The 18,546-nt window shown below is 37.4% G+C and overlaps 1 protein-coding gene across 5 annotated transcripts in view; it reads left to right on the forward strand.

The window, feature by feature from the left end:
* Positions 1-18,546, forward strand: part of NECTIN3 (nectin cell adhesion molecule 3) — a 133,388-nt gene that overhangs the window by 30,504 nt on the left and 84,338 nt on the right. For all 5 annotated transcript variants that reach the window (XM_043893130.1, XM_043893132.1, XM_043893134.1 and 2 more), the window contains exons 2-3: positions 10,124-10,465; positions 17,912-18,208. In XM_043893130.1, the coding sequence (XP_043749065.1) occupies positions 10,124-10,465; positions 17,912-18,208 (639 nt within the window). The remainder of the gene's footprint in view (positions 1-10,123; positions 10,466-17,911; positions 18,209-18,546) is intronic.

Below are 18,546 nucleotides of genomic sequence, written 5' to 3' on the forward strand. Positions count from 1 at the left end.
TAAGGGAGAGCCAAATCATCATTACTTACAGGGTAATATAAAGTCTTGTGTAAAGATTTAAGGGTTGAAATAAATAAAAATTTATACCAGAATTTACTTTTGCAGAAAGCAAAAAATCCTCTGAATGTTTCTGTAGGAAAAGTAGACAGTAAAAATCACTTGTAAGTTCCTAGAAATTAAACAAAGTGAAAAAGAAAAACCTGGCAGTCACATTAATGTTTGTTTACAAGTAAAATTGGCTCATTAAAAATCGCCATTTGTAGTTTTTGGTCAATATCTGCTCAAGCTCTTTGGTTATTAGAGAGGTGTTTTGTTGGTGGTGGTGGTGGTGAAATCTGTAAACTTTTTCCTTGGTGGTTTTTCTGTCTTTGTTATGTGGAGAGTAATTTTCCCCATTTAAATATTGTAAAATATTTTAAATGTATTTTTGATTTACTGGATCCACTTTTTCTTTTTCCTATCTTCCAAGTATTATTCTCTTTAGTAGTGATGCCCCATTAAGCCATGGTTCTTTCTTTTTTTGAAAAATTTTCTGTTAAAAATTGAAGTATAGGGTGACTTATTAGTTTAGGTATACACCATAGTGATTTGATATTTTTATAAGATATACTCTATACAAAGTTATTATTCAATATTGATTATATTTCCTATGTCACACATTTTATCCTTGTAGCTTATTTACTGTGTGGCTGGTAGTTTGTGCCTCTTAAACCCCTCCACCCGCCGTGCTCTTCAGCATACCTCTCCCCTCCCCGCTCTCCTACCTGGCAGCCACTCATCTGTTCTTTGTGAGTCTGTTTTATTTTTTAGGCTTCATATGTAAGGACAAACATATAGTGTTTGTCTTTCTCTGTCTTATTTCACTAAGCAGAATAACCTCCAGGTCCATCCATCTATTTTGTCACAAATGCAGAGTTTTATTATTATTTTTTTAATAACTGAGTAAAATTATGTGCGTGTGTGTGTGTGCGTGTGTATGTGTGTGTGTGTGTATGTTTGTAATACATCTTTTAGGGGTTGTTTCTTTATTTTGGCTATTGTAAATTAGTACTACTTGAATATTGGCATGCATATATCTTTTCAAATTGGCATTCTTGTTTTTTTTTCAGATAAACACCCAGGAGTGTAATTGCTAGATCACATGGTAACTCTGTTTTTAACATTTTGAGGAACCTCCATATTGTTTTCTATAGTGACTACTAATTTACCTTTCCTTCAGCTGTGCATAAGGGTTCCTTTTTCTGCACATTCTCACCAATGCTTGTTATTTTTTTGTCTTTTGGACAATAGCCATTCTGACAGCTGTGAGGTGATACCTCCTTGTGGTTTGTGTTTGCATTTGATAATAATGATGTTGAGTATCTTTTCACGTGCCTCTTGGCCATCTGTTTCTTCTTTGGAATACTGCGTATCCAGGTCTTCTGCACATTTTTTAAATTGGGTTGTTTAGTCTTTTGATATTGAGTTCCATTAGTTCTTTGTATAGTTTGGATAATAATCCCTTATTGGACATATCATTTACAAATATCTTTCTCCATTCAATAAGTTGTCTTTTCATGTTGTTGATGATTTCTTTCACTATGAAAAAGCTTTTAAGTTTGATTTGGTCCATTTGTTTATTTTTGCTTTTGTTTCCCTTCCCTGAGGAGACAGATCCAAAAAAAATATTGCTGAGAGTAATTTCAAAGAGTATTGCCTATGCTTTCTTATGGGAGTCTTATAAGTTTTCAGGTCTTACATTTAGGTCTTTAATCTGTCTTGAGTGTATATGTATGGATTGGCTTCTGGACTCTATTTTGTTCCATTGAGTATGTGTCTATTTTTTATACCAGTTCCATACTTTTCTGATTATTGTAGCTTTGTAGTATAGTCTGAAGTCAAGGAGTGTGATGCCTCCAGATTTTTTAAAGATTGCTTAGGGTGTTAGAGGTCTTTTGTGGTTTCATATGAATTTTAAGGTTATTTGTTCTAGTTCTATGAAGTGTGCCACTGGAATTTTGATGGGAATTTCTTTGAGCCTGTAGATTGCTTTGGGTAGTATGTGTATTTTGACAATCCATGAACATGCGATATCTTTCCATTTATTTGTGTGTTTTTCAATTTCTTCTATCAGTGTAGTATAGCTTTCAACATAGAGGTCTTTCACCTTCATTAAATTTTTTCCTAGGTACTCTTTTTGGTGCAGTTGTGTGTAAATAGGATTGTCTTCTTAATTTCTATTTCTGATGGTTTGCCACTGTTTATAGAAATCTACCAGGTTTTGTTTTGTTTTGTTTTGTTTTGCCATGCATATGGCATGCGGGATCGTATTTCCCTGACCAGGAATTGAACCCATGCACCCTGCAGTGGAAGCTTGGAGTCTTAACCACTGGACTGCTGGGAAGTCTGAAATCCACACTTTTGTATATTGATTTTGTAGCCTGTAATGTCACTGAATCTACATATTACTTCTCTCTCTCTTTTCTTTTCTTTTTTTTTTTTTGGTGAAGACTTTAGTAGTAGCATGTCATCTACAATGACAGTTTTAACTTATTCCCTTCCAATTGAAATGCCTTTATTTCTTGTTTGCTGTGTCTGGGACTTTCATTGTTTTGTTAAACAGAAGTGGCAAGAGTGGGCATGCTTGTTTTATCTGATCTTAAAGGAAAAGCTTTTTAGCTTTTCACCGTTGAGTATAATATTAGCTGTGGATTTGTCATTGTCGTATTCAGTCAGTTGTGTCTGACTTTTTGCAACCCCATGGACTGCAGCATGCCAGGCTTCCCTCCATCATGCTCCAGGCTTCACCATCTCCTGGAGCTTGCTCAAACTCATGTTCATCGAGTTGGTGATGCCATCCAACCATTATGTCCTCTGTCACCCCCTTCTCCTCCTGCCCTGAGTCTTTCCCAGCATCAGGGTCTTTTTCTAATGAGTTGGCTCTTTGCATCAAATGGCCAAAGTGTTGGAGCTTCTACTTCAGCATGAATCCTTCCAATGAATATTCAGGGTTGATTTCCTTTAGGATTGACTGGTTTGATTTCCTTGCAGTCCAAAGAACTCTCAGGAGGCTTCTCTAACACCACAGGTCAAAAGCATCATTTCTTTGTCACTCAGCCTTCTTTATGGTCCACCTTTCTCACCTGTACATGATTACTGGGATTTGTTATAAATGTCCTTTATTATATTGAGATAGTTTCCTCTGTACCAAATTTGTCGAGAGTTTATTGTAAATGTTAAATTCTTTCAAATGCTATTTTTTGTGTCTATTGAGACGACTGTGTGCTTTTTATCCTTTGTTTTGTTAATGTGGTATATCACATTGATTGATGTGCAGATATTGGACCATCTTTCCATTGTGGAGAACTTCTTGATCATGATAATGTGATCCTTTCTGTGTATTGTTGAATTGTTTGCTAATATATTTTTAAAATGTATTTACTTTTAATTGAAGGATAATTGCTTTACATGTTGTGTTGGTTTCTGCCATATATCAACATGAGTCAGTCATAGGTATACATAGGTCCCCTCCCTCATGAATCTCCCTCCCGCCTCCCTCCACATCCCCTCCCTCTAGGTTGTTACAGAGTCCCAGTTTGAGTTCCCTGAACCATACAGCGAATTCTCATTGGCAGTCTGTTTTACATGGGGTACTGTATGTTTCCGTGTTATTCTCTTCATTTGTCCCACTGTCTCCTTCCTCCCCCCACCCTGCGTCCCTAAGTCTGTTCTTTATGTCTGCATTTCAGTTACTTCCCTGCAGATAGGTTCATCAGTACCATCTTTCTGGATTCCATATGTATATGTATTAATATACAGTGTGTTTTTCTCTTTCTGACTTACTTAGCAATATTGATTCTTCCAACCCATAAACATGGAATATCTCTCCATCTGTTTATGTCATTTTTTATTTCTTTCATCAATATCTTACAGTTTTCTGTTTATAGCTCTTTTGTCTCCCTAGGTAGGTTTATTCCTTGGTATTTATTTTGTTTGGGAATGTTTGCATCTATGTTTATGAGAGATACTGGCCTGCAGTTTTCTTTCTTTTTTTTGTAGTGTCTCTTTCTGACTTTGGTATCAAGGGAAAACTGACCTTGCAGAATGAGTTTCAGGATGTTCTCTGCTCTTCAACTTTTTGGAATAGTTTAAGAAGGATAGATATTGACTCTTCTTTAAATGTTTGGTAGAATTTCCCTGTGAAGCTGTCTGGCCCTGGACTTCTGTTTTCTTGGAGGTTTTGGATTACTGATTCAATTTCATTACTAGTAATAGTGGACTCAGTGGACATGAGTTTGAGCAAGCTTCAGGAGTTTGGTGATGGACAGGGAAGCCTGGCATGCTGCAGTTCCTGGGGCCGCAGAGTCGGACATAAGTGAGCGACTGAATTGAGCTGAATTAGTCTGTACAGATTTTCTATTTATGTGTTCCTGCTTCAGTCTTAGTAGATTATAGTAGCTAGGAATTTATCCATTTCAGAGAGGGTTTCGATTTGTTGGCATATAACTAGCATTGTGATTTGCTTGTTGTACTTCTGTGATGGTGGTGAAATGAACTACTTTTTCATTTCTAACTTTATTTGGGCCCTCTTTTATTCTTGAAGATTGTGGCTAAAGGTTTATAAATTTTGTTTATCTCTTCTAAAACCCAGCTCTTGGTTTCATTGATCCTTTCTATTAGTGGGTTTTTTGGGGGAGAGGGGCTCTCTATTTAACTTATTTCTGCTCTGATTTTTATGATTTCCCTCCTACTACCTTTGGGCTTTGTTCTTTTTTAATTCCTTGAGGTGGAAAGTTAGGTTGTTTGTGATTTTTCTTGTTTCTTGAGGTAGGCTTATATATCTATAAACTTCCCTCTTGAAACTGCTTTTATTGTGTCACATAGATTTGGGAAAGTTGTGTTTCTATTTTCATTTGTCTCAAGGTTTTCTTTTTTTAAATTTCTTCTTTCATTTCTTCATAGATGCATTTTTTTGTTTTGTTTTTAATAACATATTTAGTGTCCACATGTTTGTATTTTTTCATTTTTATTCCCATAATTTCTGGTTTCATACCATTGTGGTCAGAAAGGATGCTTGATATAATTTCAATGTGTTGAATTTATTGAGATATTTTTGTGGCCTAGCATATGACCTGTTCTGCAGAAAGTCCCATGTGCATTTTAAAAGAATGTGTTATTTTGCTGCTTTGGATGAAATATCTGTTCTGTAGATAATTATTAAGTCCATCTTGTCTGTCATTTAAGACCACTGTTTCCTTACTGGTTTTCTGTCTGGATGACTTATCCACGGATATAAGTAGAGCATTATAGTCCTCTACTATTGCTGTATTGTTGTCAATTCTTTCCTTTATGTCTATTATTATTTTGCTTTATATATTTCGGTACTTGTCTGTTCAGTTCAGTTCAGTCACTCAGTCGTGTCTGGCTCTTTGCGACCCCATGAACCGCAGCATGCCAGGCCTCCCTGTCCATCACCAATTCCCGGAGTCAACCCAAACCCATGTCCATTGAGTCGATGATGCCATCCAACCATCTCATCCTCTGTCATCCCCATCTCCTCCTGCCCCCAATCTTTCCCAGCATCAGGGTCTTTTCAAATGAGTCAGTTCTCCACATCAGGGGGCCAAAGTATTGGAGTTTCAGCTTCAGCATCAGTCCCTCCAATGAACACCCAGGACTGATCACCTCTAGGATGGACTGGCTGGATCTCCTTGCAGTCCAAGGGACTCTCAAGAGTCTTCTCCAACACCACAGTTCAAAAGCATCAATGCTTCGGCGCTCAGCTTTCTTTATAGTCCAACTCTCACATCCATACATGACTACTGGGAAAGCCATACCCTTGACTAGACGGACCTTAGTGGACAAAGTAATGTCTCTGCTTTTTAATATGCTGTCTAGGTTGGTCATAACTTTTTTTGCAAGGAGCAAGTGTCTTTTAATTTCTTGGCTGTAATCACCATCTGCAGTCATTTTGGAGCCCTCCCCCCAAAAAGTCTGTCACTGTTTCCCCATCTCTTTGCCATGAAGTGATGGGACCAGATGCGATGATCTTAGTTTTCTGAATGTTGAGCTATAAGCCAGCGTTTTCACTCTCCTCTTTTACTTCATCAAGAGGCTCTTTAGTTCTTCTTCACTTTCTGCCATAAGGGTGGTGTCATATCCATATCTGAGGTTACTGATATTTCTCCTGGCAATCTTGCTTCCAGCTTGTGCTTCTTCCAGCCCAGTGTTCCTCATGATGTATTCTGCATACAAGTTAAATAAACAGGGTGACAAAATACAGCCTTGATGTACTCCTTTTCCTATTTGGAACCAGTCTGTTGTTCCATGTCCAGTTCTAATTGTTGCTTCCTGACCTGTATATAGGTTTCTCAAGAGGCAGGTCAGTGATCTGGTATTCCCATCTGTTTCAGGATTTTCCACAGTTTATTGTGAACCACACAGTCAAAGGCTTTGGTATAGTCAGTAAAACAGAAATAGATGTTTTTCTGGAACTCTTTTGCTTTTTTGATGATCTAGTGGATGTTGGCAATTTGATCTCTGGTTCCTCTGCCTTTTCTAAATCCAGCTTGAACATCTGGGAGTTCATGGTTCAGGTATTGCTGAAGCCTGGCTTGGAGAATTTTGAGCATTACTTTACTAGTGTGTGAGATGAGTGCAATTGTATGGTAGTTTGAGCATTCTTTGGCATTGCCTTTCTTTGGGATTGGAATGAAAACTGACCTTTTCCAGGCCTGTGGCCACTGCTGAGTTTTCCAAATTTGCTGGCATATTGAGTGCAGCACTTTCACAGCATCATCTTTCAGGATTTGAAATAGCTCAACTGGAATTCCATCACCTCCACTAGCTTTGTTTGTAGTGATGCTTCCTAAGGCCCACCTGACTTCACATTCCAGGATGTCTGGCTCTAGGTGAGTGATCACACCATCATGATTATCTGGGTTGTGAAGATCTTTTTTGTATAGTTCTTCTGTGTATTCTTGCCATCTCTTCTTAATATCTTCTGCTTCTGTTAGGTCCATACCATTCCTGTCCTTTATTGAGCCCATCTTTGCATGAAATGTTCCCTTGGTATTTCTAATTTTCTTGAAGAGATTTCTATTAAGTGCATGTATGTTTACAAATGTTATGTCTGTTTCTTGGATTGACCCTTTTATTATTATATGATATCCTATTTGTCTTTTGGTGTAGATTTTGTTTTAAATTCTGTTCTGTCTGGTGTGAACATTGCTACCCCATAAGCCATTATTCTTAAGGTTGTAAGGAGGTATCATTAGCGCCATCCTTTCCAGTTTATTTTGATGTCTTCGTCAGGTGAAACTGCTATAAAAAACACTATAGACTGGTTGACTTAAGTATCTGAATTTATTTCTCAAAGTTCTAGAGTTTGATAAATCCAGGATCAAGGTGTAAACAGATCATTTCCTGTTGAGGACTCTTCCCTGCCTTGCAGACAGCCACCTTCTTGCTTTGTCAGGGTGGAGAGGCAGCAAGAGCTCTGTTCCCTCTTCCTTTTTTTAAATGAGGACAGTAATGCCAGCATGTGGGCCGGCCCTCAGGTAAATGTCATTGTCACTAGTGTTCAGTATACACAGTGTGGAGGGGCACAGACGTTCGGCCCGTAACTCTGCTTCATCCTGTGCCTTCTCTGTCTTACCTGAGGAGGGGGAGGCTGTTTGTTTGCTTTTATTATGAGCATTACTTACTGTAAGTGATTCTGACATCAAAGAACGCAAAGTGACAACTAAAAGTTCTTTCTTTAATCTTTAGTCATTTCACTCCTTACAGTAACTAATGTTTATCTTCCAGAACATATAAAAAATCATTGTCAGTATATATGGCATATGTGACTGATTTTTTTGCATTTAGATCTCCAGTCCATCTGGATCTGTGTGTGTATGTGTGTTTAGTGTAAAGCAGGGATCTCTGTTTCCAAATATTTAGCTACTGTCCTTTCAGTGTGTCTTCACTAATTCATTATTTACACTCGTAGAACATGTTACATACCATGTGCCATCATATATGATGATCTGTTTACATACTCTGAGTTGCTTTAAGACCCTGAGCTTTGTATTACTGTCACTCTAGTATCAGCCCCCTTACTGTGCGGTTGTGTGTGTGTGCATGTGTGTGTGCGGTTGTGTGCGTGCGTGCGCACGTGTGTGTGTGCGTGTGTGCGCGCCGTGGTTCTCACTGCAGTTGCACTGAGTCTGTGCTGATGTGGGGAGATTTGCCATCTGTGCAGCGTTACACTTTGCTTCTCATGAAGGTGACACGTCTTCCAGTCATGCAGTCCGTTGCTCAGGTCTGCAGGTTCTTTACAACATTATTTAAGTAGTTTAAGTATTAATATTTTATGAATACTGTTTTTTTCTACAGTAAATTTGTAAAGATTATCACATATTATGACATGTTGAATATACATTTTGTATACAGTTTGCATTCTTTACAAGCAGCCATGTTATTTGTTCTAATAGTGGTTTCCTTGGCCTTCTTCAGTTTATCTAGTAATAGATTTTCGAGATAATTTCCTATGTTCTTTTTTTATTCATCCCTGTTTCCTTTTCTTGTTTCACTGCATGAGAATTTCCATTGTAAGTTGAATGATGATGAAAGTGTACCATCTTGTCTTCATCGTTCCTTAATAACGTGCCCCCCCCATTAATTTTAGCATTGTGATGTCCATTGATTTAGAAGAATGTGTTATTAAGAATTCTTTTTTCAATTGTTACTTTTTAAAAATCCAGATAATGAATGTTACTTTCTCTTAAATTTCCTTTTGGCTTCCAATGAGAAAGCCATGCGACCTTTCATTGTGATGAATAGTCTAAAAAATCCTTACATTTTGAATATCCTGCTTAGTCATTATGTCTTTTTCTTTAAATACAGAGCTATGTATTATTTCATAATATTATATGAAATGTTTAATATTTATAAATTGCTTTTTCATTTGTGTATCTTCAGGTTTAGTATTAGGCTTATGATAGCTTGCTAAAGTACATTTGAATGCTTTCATGTTTTATACTAATTACATTAAATTTTAAAAGCTTTGTAGTTATCATATGGTTGAAAGTACATTTTTTGGACTTGATTTTTTTTTGGTGGAGTGGTTAAAAGAAAGACAACTTTTCTTCCATAGGTGTCAAGTATGATCAGTGTGGATTTTCAGTCCTTTCCTGTAATATCCTCAGTCATCTCTTGGATAGGAAAGTTAACTCTCTTATCTATTTAATGTATTCATTTAGGGTTTTTTTTTTCTTCATGCAAAAGTTCATGGAAATAATATTGTATTAAGTTTTTATTGTTGTTTAGAGCTGTTTGAACATGTTTAAACGTTTTTCTTAATCATCTTTTAAATGATACACCCCATGTATTTGCTATATATGTTCTAATATACTTGTTAGTGAAGAGTGTCTTGCTTGAATTTAATATTAATGAGTATTAGTCCTATGTTCCGTAAAATGATTTGTATTTGGCCCATTGCTTTTAGGAAGGAATCAGTATCATAAGGGTGAAGTTTGATGATTTTATTTTAACTTTCATTTGTATGTTTTCTTCATCTATGAGATAGAAAATTTTGATTTCACGTTTATATGTGTTTTTTTGACTTATGTTTTCTGGCAGTTGATCTGTCTTTACCAATGTGTTCTATACAGATTTTTGGTAGAGAAACCCTCTGAAGGAAGATACTTTAGGATTTGGTTATCTGTTACTGAGTAACAAAATATTCTAAAGTTTGGTAGTTTTAAAACAGCATACTTTTATTATATGTCAGTTTCTTTGGGTCAGGAATCCAGGCATGACTCAGCTGAGTTCTTTGTTTCAGAGTCTTTCACTAGGCCACAGTCAGGGAGTCAGCTGGGGCTGGGACCTTACCTAGTGGCTTGACGGGGGAAGGACCTCCTTTTAAGCTTACTGTTGGCCCGGTGTAGTGATTTATCCACTGCAACACATGTTGGTGATTATTTGATTCATTTAAGAATCATGCTTTGGGCCTGAAAACATCTAACTCCTTTCAGTTCTTCCTGTTTGCTCAGTCATCAGTGTCTGTGTGTGTGTAGGAAACAGGGAGGGAGGGGATTTGATCATATATTAGCATAACTTAGGTTCATTTTTAAGAACTATGCTTTTCTTTTTTCCTTAGGTGCCTTAGCTGGACCAATTATTGTGGAGCCACACGTCACAGCAGTGTGGGGAAAGAATGTTTCGTTGAAGTGCTTAATTGAAGTAAATGAAACTATAACACAGATTTCATGGGAGAAGATACATGGCAAAAGTTCACAGACTGTTGCAGTTCATCATCCTCAACATGGATTCTCTGTTCAAGGAGAATATCAGGGAAGAGTCTTGTTTAAAAACTATTCAATTAATGATGCAACGATTACTCTACATAACATAGGATTCTCTGATTCTGGAAAGTACATATGCAAAGCTGTTACATTCCCACTTGGAAATGCTGAGTCCTCTACAACTGTAACTGTATTAGGTATGTGTACTTGACTTGTGTATTTTGGTGGTAGTGATGAGGATTATAGTAAAAATATTTTCAAAAACTTAAACTGATTGAAAATTACATATAAATGTAGATTTAAAATGAAAGAATTCAAATATGATTTTTCAATTTCTGTCATAAAACTCTATGATTCTAGACTCTGTTTAAACAAAATCTTGTCCATATCTACCTGTCTGTATAATGCTGTGTAGTTCATAGCTATTTTACTTTGTTCATGAAAGATTGTTTTTTTATTTATAATACTAAGTGCTAATATTCTTTGATGTTTATTTTATTTCCCCTCAAACTTCAACAAATTACCATCTTTAAATAAGCTTTTCCATTTTTTTAAATGACTGTGGTCTTAGAGCCATTGATGTCTTATGTTTGTTTTTCAAATCAGATTTTTATTTCTGCTGTTGTGGATTTGCGTAGCTATTTGAATCATGGGCTGTTGCTTCCATTGAAGGATCTTCTGCCTTTTACTATCTGATAACTATTAAAATTATGTTGAACTTTAGAGAGAGCTTATTAGCATTAAAATAGCCACCTGCAGTGAAAGGTAAACCAATCTGGAACAGCTGGTGAGCACTCATAGACTACTAGTTTGAGGACCAAGGACTAGTAGCAACCTTAGCCATTTCCCCCCAGAGTGGAGCCCCTTTAATGGCGGGTCTTTGCCCCGAATCCAGCTGTCTGCCTGTCAGGGCTTCTGTCAGGTCACTGGTGGCTTTCCCTGGTCAGTCCTCCTCTCTCTTCTCCAGGATGCTGACCCTTTATAGACTTTCTGCACTCCTCACTCATCTCACTGTCTGCTTCAGGAGAACCAAACAGTTACACAGCCTCTAATATTTAATGGTATGATTTCAGGATCCCTGAAGTTCAGGGAAGAAATTTTGTCCAAATTTGTTATATATTTTTTCATGTTGAGAAAAACTATTTAAAAACAGAAATAAAATTAAATATTTGAAGACTTTGTGTTTAAGACCCTGTCCTAAGGGCTGTGGAGAAAATATAACTTAGGTTCACAAAATTGATACTTTTGAGAACTGTTTTGATTGGAAAACAAGGTATTGATATCTAAAAAATCAAGTGCAAGCCATTGGGGTAAAAATTAAAAAAAAAAAAATAAGTGTCAAGAAAAAAAAATTGTAGGAGAGAGAACTCAAGAGAATAAGATTTTTTGCTTTAAATTTTAGTAATCCTTCCTAAATTAATAAACATTTAGTGGTTTAAAACTCAGGATTGTTTATAGTGTAAGACCAGTCATGATTTTACCTGTCTGCCGCTCTACTTTCATCTGTCCCGTTCCTTGCTCTACTTCTCCCAACAGCCTAAATTTTATAATCATAATGAACTATTTGTGGTATGTTAACGCCTACGTTTTTATACGTATTGTTTGTTACGCCTCTCTTCTCAAGAGATCGCCACCTTTCCCCTTCTGTCTGTCTCTCCCTCCGTGTCTTCTGTTTAACCGTTACTCGTCACGCCACGTCCTTTTGGTAGCCATCTTAAACATGTCTAGCCCTCTGCTGCTTGGTGGGGATTTTAGTTCGCTCTTTCGCCGTTGTATCGTGAGCTTGTCCCGGTTGCAGCAGCCCGGTTAGCACTTGCTGTGCGCCTTTCTCGCTGTGAACCTGTGGTGGGCGGCAGCTGTGCCCTTTAGAGTGTGACTGTGTGTCACGGGGCTGCGAGAGCCCGGTGCGGCAGTAGCGCGCCAGGCGTTCCTGAGGTCGGTGTGCGGGTAGCTAGGTTAACTCCAGCTTGGAAATGTCCTAGTCCTTGAATGGTGATAGGTTTTAGTAGGCAGAAAGGAAAGAAACATACGGAGGGGAATAAGTGAGCCAATGCAAGGAAGCAGAAAACAACATATATCAGGGCAGAGTTTCTTCACCATGGCATTGTTGAAGTCTTAGGCTGGAAATTTTTGCTGGGGTAGACTGTCCTGTCCATTATGGACTGTTCGGCAGCCTTCATGCCATCTACTCGCTAGATACTAGGAGCAGTTCCTTAGACGTTGCGATAAGTTAGAATGTCTCCCAGCATTGCCAAGTGTCCTCTGAGGGACCACTGAATAATCTGTTGATTGTTCAAAGGATTTATATAAAGTCAAGAATTAAAGGCTAGAAATGAAGAGCAGGACCACTTTAAAGTAACTGGTATATCGAGATTGGGAATTTGAGCCTCTATTACTTGAAATGCAGACTGAGCGTTTCTCACTTCTCTTATTCTCAAGTTCTTTCTGCTTATTTTTTATTATTTTTGACTGTACCACGTGACATATGGAATCTTAGTTCTCTGACCAGGAATTGAACCCATGCCTTTAGTGAAAAGTGCATAGCTCTAACCACTGTACTGCCAGGGAAGTACCAGATTCTTGTTGTTTAAAGTGTGGTTCGTGAGCCAGCAGCAGTGGTATCACTTGGGAGATTGTTAGAAATACAGAATTCAGATCCTCTCCAGACTTGTTGAATGATAAATCTATTATAGCAAGATCCCAAGTAATTTTTATGCACAGTAGGTAAAGTTTGAAAAACACTACTTTGACCATCTTCTCACCTTCCTTAGAGGGATGTCTAACTCATAGACTTTATTTGTAAGTAATGTGATGAAAGTTCTGATTTAGGAAGATCAGTCAGGTGTTTTTGATGGATTAAAATGAAGAGTCCTGAAGTCATAATTCCTCAGATAGGAGGCCATGAAAGCTTGAAGTTAATTTTCTAATTTATGCCACTTAAGTGAAGAAGGGAGCTATTGGGAAGGAAAAACTAACAGAACTTTGTAACTGACTGTATATAAGAAACCAGGAAGGTTTGAACAAGTAACAGGTTTTGAGCCTTAGTGGTTGAGTAAATTATGTTGCCGTTAATTTAAATTGGCATGTCTGAATGAAAATCATGTTGGGGATTGGGAGGATGAGATGATGAATTCAACCTTTGGCTTACTGAGTTGGAGGATACATAGACAAGTGACACCAAATTTTGTATCAAAAGTGAATATAATTAGGGATCATTCAGGTAGTAGTGTTTATCAGATAAAAGTTTTTAAGAGGCATACAGAAAGTAACTGAAGTTTTTATTAGGGCAGGGATTAGAAGAAATAGAGATGAACAGTTCAAAAACATAGCTTTGCAAAAAAAACTGTTAGAGTAATATTATTTATATCAAGAGAAGATAAAGTTTGTGAGATTGCTCCGGCACATTTCCCCACAGTGAGAATCGAGCCCGGCAGAAGTGATGTCGGTGGCCCGTTTTCCCAGTGCCCCTGTGGCTGGCACATGCAGCTTCTCAGGCGGCCCTCGCAGTGAAGGGTCCACCTGCCAGTGCCGCAGACACGAGAGATGCAGGCTCAGTTCCCGGGTTAGAAAGATCCCGTGGAGGAGGGCATGGCAGCCCACTCCAGCGCTCCTGCCTGAAGAATCCCGTGGACAGAGGAGCCCGGTGGGCTGCAGTCCATGGGGTCACAGTCGGACACGACCGGAGCGGCCTGGCGTGCATGGTGGGCACATAGCTGCTGCCATTCTAAATGCATGCCCCAGAAGTTAACTCATCACTTAGAGCAGATACCTGAAGGCATTAGAACTTAATTCTTTTGAAACTGATTGGGAAGAACTGCACTAATTATCAGATTTCTACCAAGTCAGTCATAGAAAATAGACAAAAGCATTGAGTGTGTAGATTAGGCAGAGACAGTGACATAAGAGTCTCAGAGGAGTGGTAGTGAGAGACAGCTGAATTAAGGGACTGTAATGTAGCAAAACCCTTTTGGGAAAATTGAACAACAAATGTCCCATAGCAGAAGAGTTGTTGTATAATTGATGGCTTCTTCTTGATGTATGAGATATTATATAGTTGTTAAAATTGTAGTTAAGAGAAGTATTCCTGCTTGAAGATAAAATGAGCCACAAAATTGTAGGAATGCCATGATTACATTTATATAGACACTGGAAACAAAAATAAAGAGCAAGAAGTGAAGTATATGATAATGACTATATTAGTATATCAAAGAAGGTAATGTCACACCACTCCAGTACTCTTCTCGTGGACGGAGGAGCCTGGTAGGCTGCAGTCCATGGGGTCCCTAAGAATCAGGCACAGCTCTTAAGAGATGGATTGGACAGATGTTTAGAATTTGTGGAGCAGAAAGAAAGAAGGGAGTATCTGAGAGAAAGAATGTGTGCTTTAGAGACCTACAGAAGGGCCCTCTGAAGTCTTTGGTTTAGAACTTACTGTGTACACGTGGAAGACACTTTGGAGGTGGGGGAAAGAACCAACAGAAAGAAGTGGTCTTCACAATCCTGGTGTTAATACAGGGCTGGGAAAACGCCGTATTCCTCCAGATCAGAGTGTAGAGGGCCCTGGGTAGGAGAGGGAGCAGCAGCAAAACCTCTCGGGACGAAGTGCAGAGAAGTTAGCTAAACGCTGGGGAATATGAGAAAAGTAACTTTAGAAAGCCAGTGTGGTCTACACCCAGGGGTTTGATTCCCTTCAGAAGAAACAGAAATAATATAATTTAAAATTAACTTTAAAATATTTTTTAAATTTCCTCAAGGATAAAAACCTCTATTGACGGCACAGGTTATTCACACCGACTCTGCCATGGTTGGGGGATGGACAGGTGAAATATTAAAAACCATTGAGAACTTCAAAGAAATAACAACATAGTAAGGAATACACACTAAAATCTAAGAAAAAGTAGAAACATAGAAATGAACCTAGCTCTGAAAGCTGAAATCTGTATTCAACCTTGGGGACATTCAGCAATTCAGTAGAGATACCTAAGATGATGAGCTAAGATTTTGAGATCCTTGAGAAGTGAGAGAGACAAATATCTAAATGTAAGTCTGCTCGAGATGGGATGTCTAGTAACCTTTCTTATATTCTCCTGGTACCCAGCAACTTAACATTTTCAGAAGAGTGGTTCACCCACAGTAAACCAGCCTTATTACAGACTTTGAGGCCTGGTTAATATCACTTGAGTAATCTGAAATTGAGGTCCTGGGCTGGATAGTGTTCCTAGAAGCTAGCTTAGCAGAAGAAAAGAAAGATCTTTTCTGGAAGAAAGGTACTGTATTCTAAGCCTCAAATTATTTCTACCTTAATTATTCAAATTCAAGCATCTGCTTGAATGACCAGGCATACAAGTAAAGAAGACCCCAGAAGCAGCCAGTGCAAACAAGAAGAGAAATAGACCTGTGTAAGATGTTGGAATTATCTGACCTAGGCTATTAAACAGCAGTGCTTACCATTTGAAGGGATAAGAAATTCAATAAATTATTGAATTTCTGCAGAGAACAGGAAACTGTCAAGTCGTGTCCATCTCTATGCCCCCGTGGACTCAGTAGCCTGCCAGGCTCCTCTGTCCATGGGGTTCTCCAGGCAAGAAACCTGGAGAATTCCCTTCTCCATCCAGAGACTGAACCCAGGTCTTCACTGCAGGCAGATTCTTTACCATCTGAAACACCAGCAAAGCCCATATGTGTGTGTGTGTGTGTGTGTGTGTGTGTGTAATGTTTATGTATGTATATAATGTATATGTATATATAATATGTATATGTGTGTGTGTGTATTTATTTCACATAGTAATTGTAAATATCACAGTAAAACAGTCACATGAATTTTTTGGCTTCACAGTGTTAATAAAGATTATGTTTATACTACACTGTAGTCTGTTAAGCGTGCAATAGCATTGTCTTAGCAATGTATATAATTTAGCTAAAAACTCATTGTATTGCTAAAAAATACTTACCATCATCTGAGTCTTCAGCCAGTTTTAATCTTTTTACAGTAGTAGCATCCGAGATTGCAGATCATCATAACAAATATAATAATAATGAAAAAGCTTGAAATATTGTGAGCATTACCAAAATGTGACAAAGATAGGAAGTGAGCAAATGCTGTTGGAAAAATGATGCTAATAGATTTGCTCAATACAGGGTTACCAGAAGCCTTTAGTTTGTGAATAATGCAGTATCTGTGAAGCACAATGAAGTGAGGTGTGCCTGTATATAAAAAACTGATGAATTTTATACATTTGAATTAAAAACTTCTCATCAAAACATACTATAAAGAGAGAAGCCCTAAATGGTAGAAGATATTGCACATATAATCAGAAATGGACTCTCTCCAATCAGTAAGAAAAAAAAATGGACTTTAATAGGTATTTTCAGAAAAACCCCAGATGGCTCATGAAAGATTCTTAATGTCATTTATAATCTGAGAAACTAAAATCAGGGCCTCTATTATATGCTGGTACACACTTACAGGCTTGTCAGACACGGAGAAGTCTGACAGTGTGAACTGCGGTGGGTGTGTTGGGACCAACCGGAGTGCTAAGGCTGAGAGTAAGTTGGTGCTTTGGAAAGCTTTTTGGGCTTGCTTGGCAAAGTTGGAAATAAACATAGAAGCAAGAGGAAAACTAGAGAGACTTTTTTTACACGTATACCAAGACACATGAGTGAAAATGTCTTTTAAAAAATCATTTTTTTCCAAAGAGGAAACCACCAATATTCAACAGTAAATGAACCATACAGTAGTTAAGACTAACCATAAATAGTTAACCATACAGTAGTTAAGTACATAAGTAGTTAAGTAGTTATAATTTAAACAATTGTATGCAAATCTAAATGATCTAAAAGTAAAACAAAGAATTGTAAAATAATAATTGAAGGCTAAATGATCCTACATGAATAAATCTCAGGAACAGAAAATTGAGACAAAAATATATTTTAAAAATGAACCAATTAAAAATTTTGGAAATGAAAAAAGTCTTTTAGATTAAAAACTTAATGGACACAGTAAACTACAGGCTGGAGCCAAAGACACAAAGTGAGTACTAAGGGGTTTATACAGAAAGGAGCACATGAGATTTAATCTGAAGAGACTGCTAGCACACGTGTGGAGGGCAGAGTAAAAGGGTCTGACGCTAAGGCTCCTTCTCCTGCTGAGGGTCTGCCTTATATCAGATAAAGGTAGGTAGCAAGTACGTTTCAGTAAGCATAACTGTTAATGACACTATATTTTAACAGTTGTAATTTAAATATAAACATTTTTGGCACAACTTGAAGGATTATATATTAAAACTGCGTTTTTATTTTCCATTTCAGAATAATAGTACCTTTAATCTCCTAATGGAAATTATGGTCAAATTTGCAGATTTTTTTTATATGTTAACTTCGGAAGAAACTCATTTGTCCCTATAAAAAAAGGTGTGTCTCTATCAGGGCAGGGGAACCATCTTTGTGATGGTTATATGAAGTCTTGCTTCTAGTTTGGCCTGACTCAATCTTCTCTGGTTCTAAGAATCCATTTGGTGTTGGCATTGTGTGTGTGTATTTTACATTCAGTTGTCCCTAAGTTTATGAAATGTGGCTAGATGTGGCTTGGAAGGAGTGAATATGCTCTTAATTGAAATGTAACTAATTTTTTAAAATTTAAACAGTTGAACCTACTGTGAGCCTGATAAAAGGGCCAGATTCTTTAATTGATGGAGGAAATGAAACAGTAGCAGCCATTTGTATCGCAGCCACTGGAAAACCAGTTGCACATATTGATTGGGAAGGTGATCTTGGAGAAATGGAATCCACCACAACCTCTTTTCCAAATGAAACAGCAACAATCGTCAGCCAATACAAGCTTTTTCCTACCAGATTTGCCAAAGGAAGGAGAATTACTTGCGTTGTAAAACATCCAGCCTTGGAAAAGGACATCCGATATTCCGTCATATTAGATATACAGTGTAAGTAAATGATAATGTTTGCTTTTTAAGCATTATGTGTTTTAATATTATTCCTCTAACATAATTCTGTATCAAATTGTATTTAGTTTGAATATGTAGTATCCATATATTGTAGATTTTCCTTGTTGACATTTTTTCTTAATTAAAAAAAAATATTTTCATGGAAATTTCATTTAACCAGAACATTATTGTTAGTTTGTAAAGGCAATGATTAAAGTTGCTGTCTCACTTTAAATTATTTATCCTTGTCTTTTTTAGACCTTAAAAATAGGCTAGACTTAGGTGAATTGTGGAAATTTGTACCTCAGAATGTTCAGTACTTGGAGAAAAACAGCTGC

This window comes from Cervus elaphus, chromosome 31 (genome assembly GCF_910594005.1).
Source record: "Cervus elaphus chromosome 31, mCerEla1.1, whole genome shotgun sequence".
In the NCBI taxonomy this organism is placed as follows: Eukaryota; Metazoa; Chordata; class Mammalia; order Artiodactyla; family Cervidae; genus Cervus; species Cervus elaphus.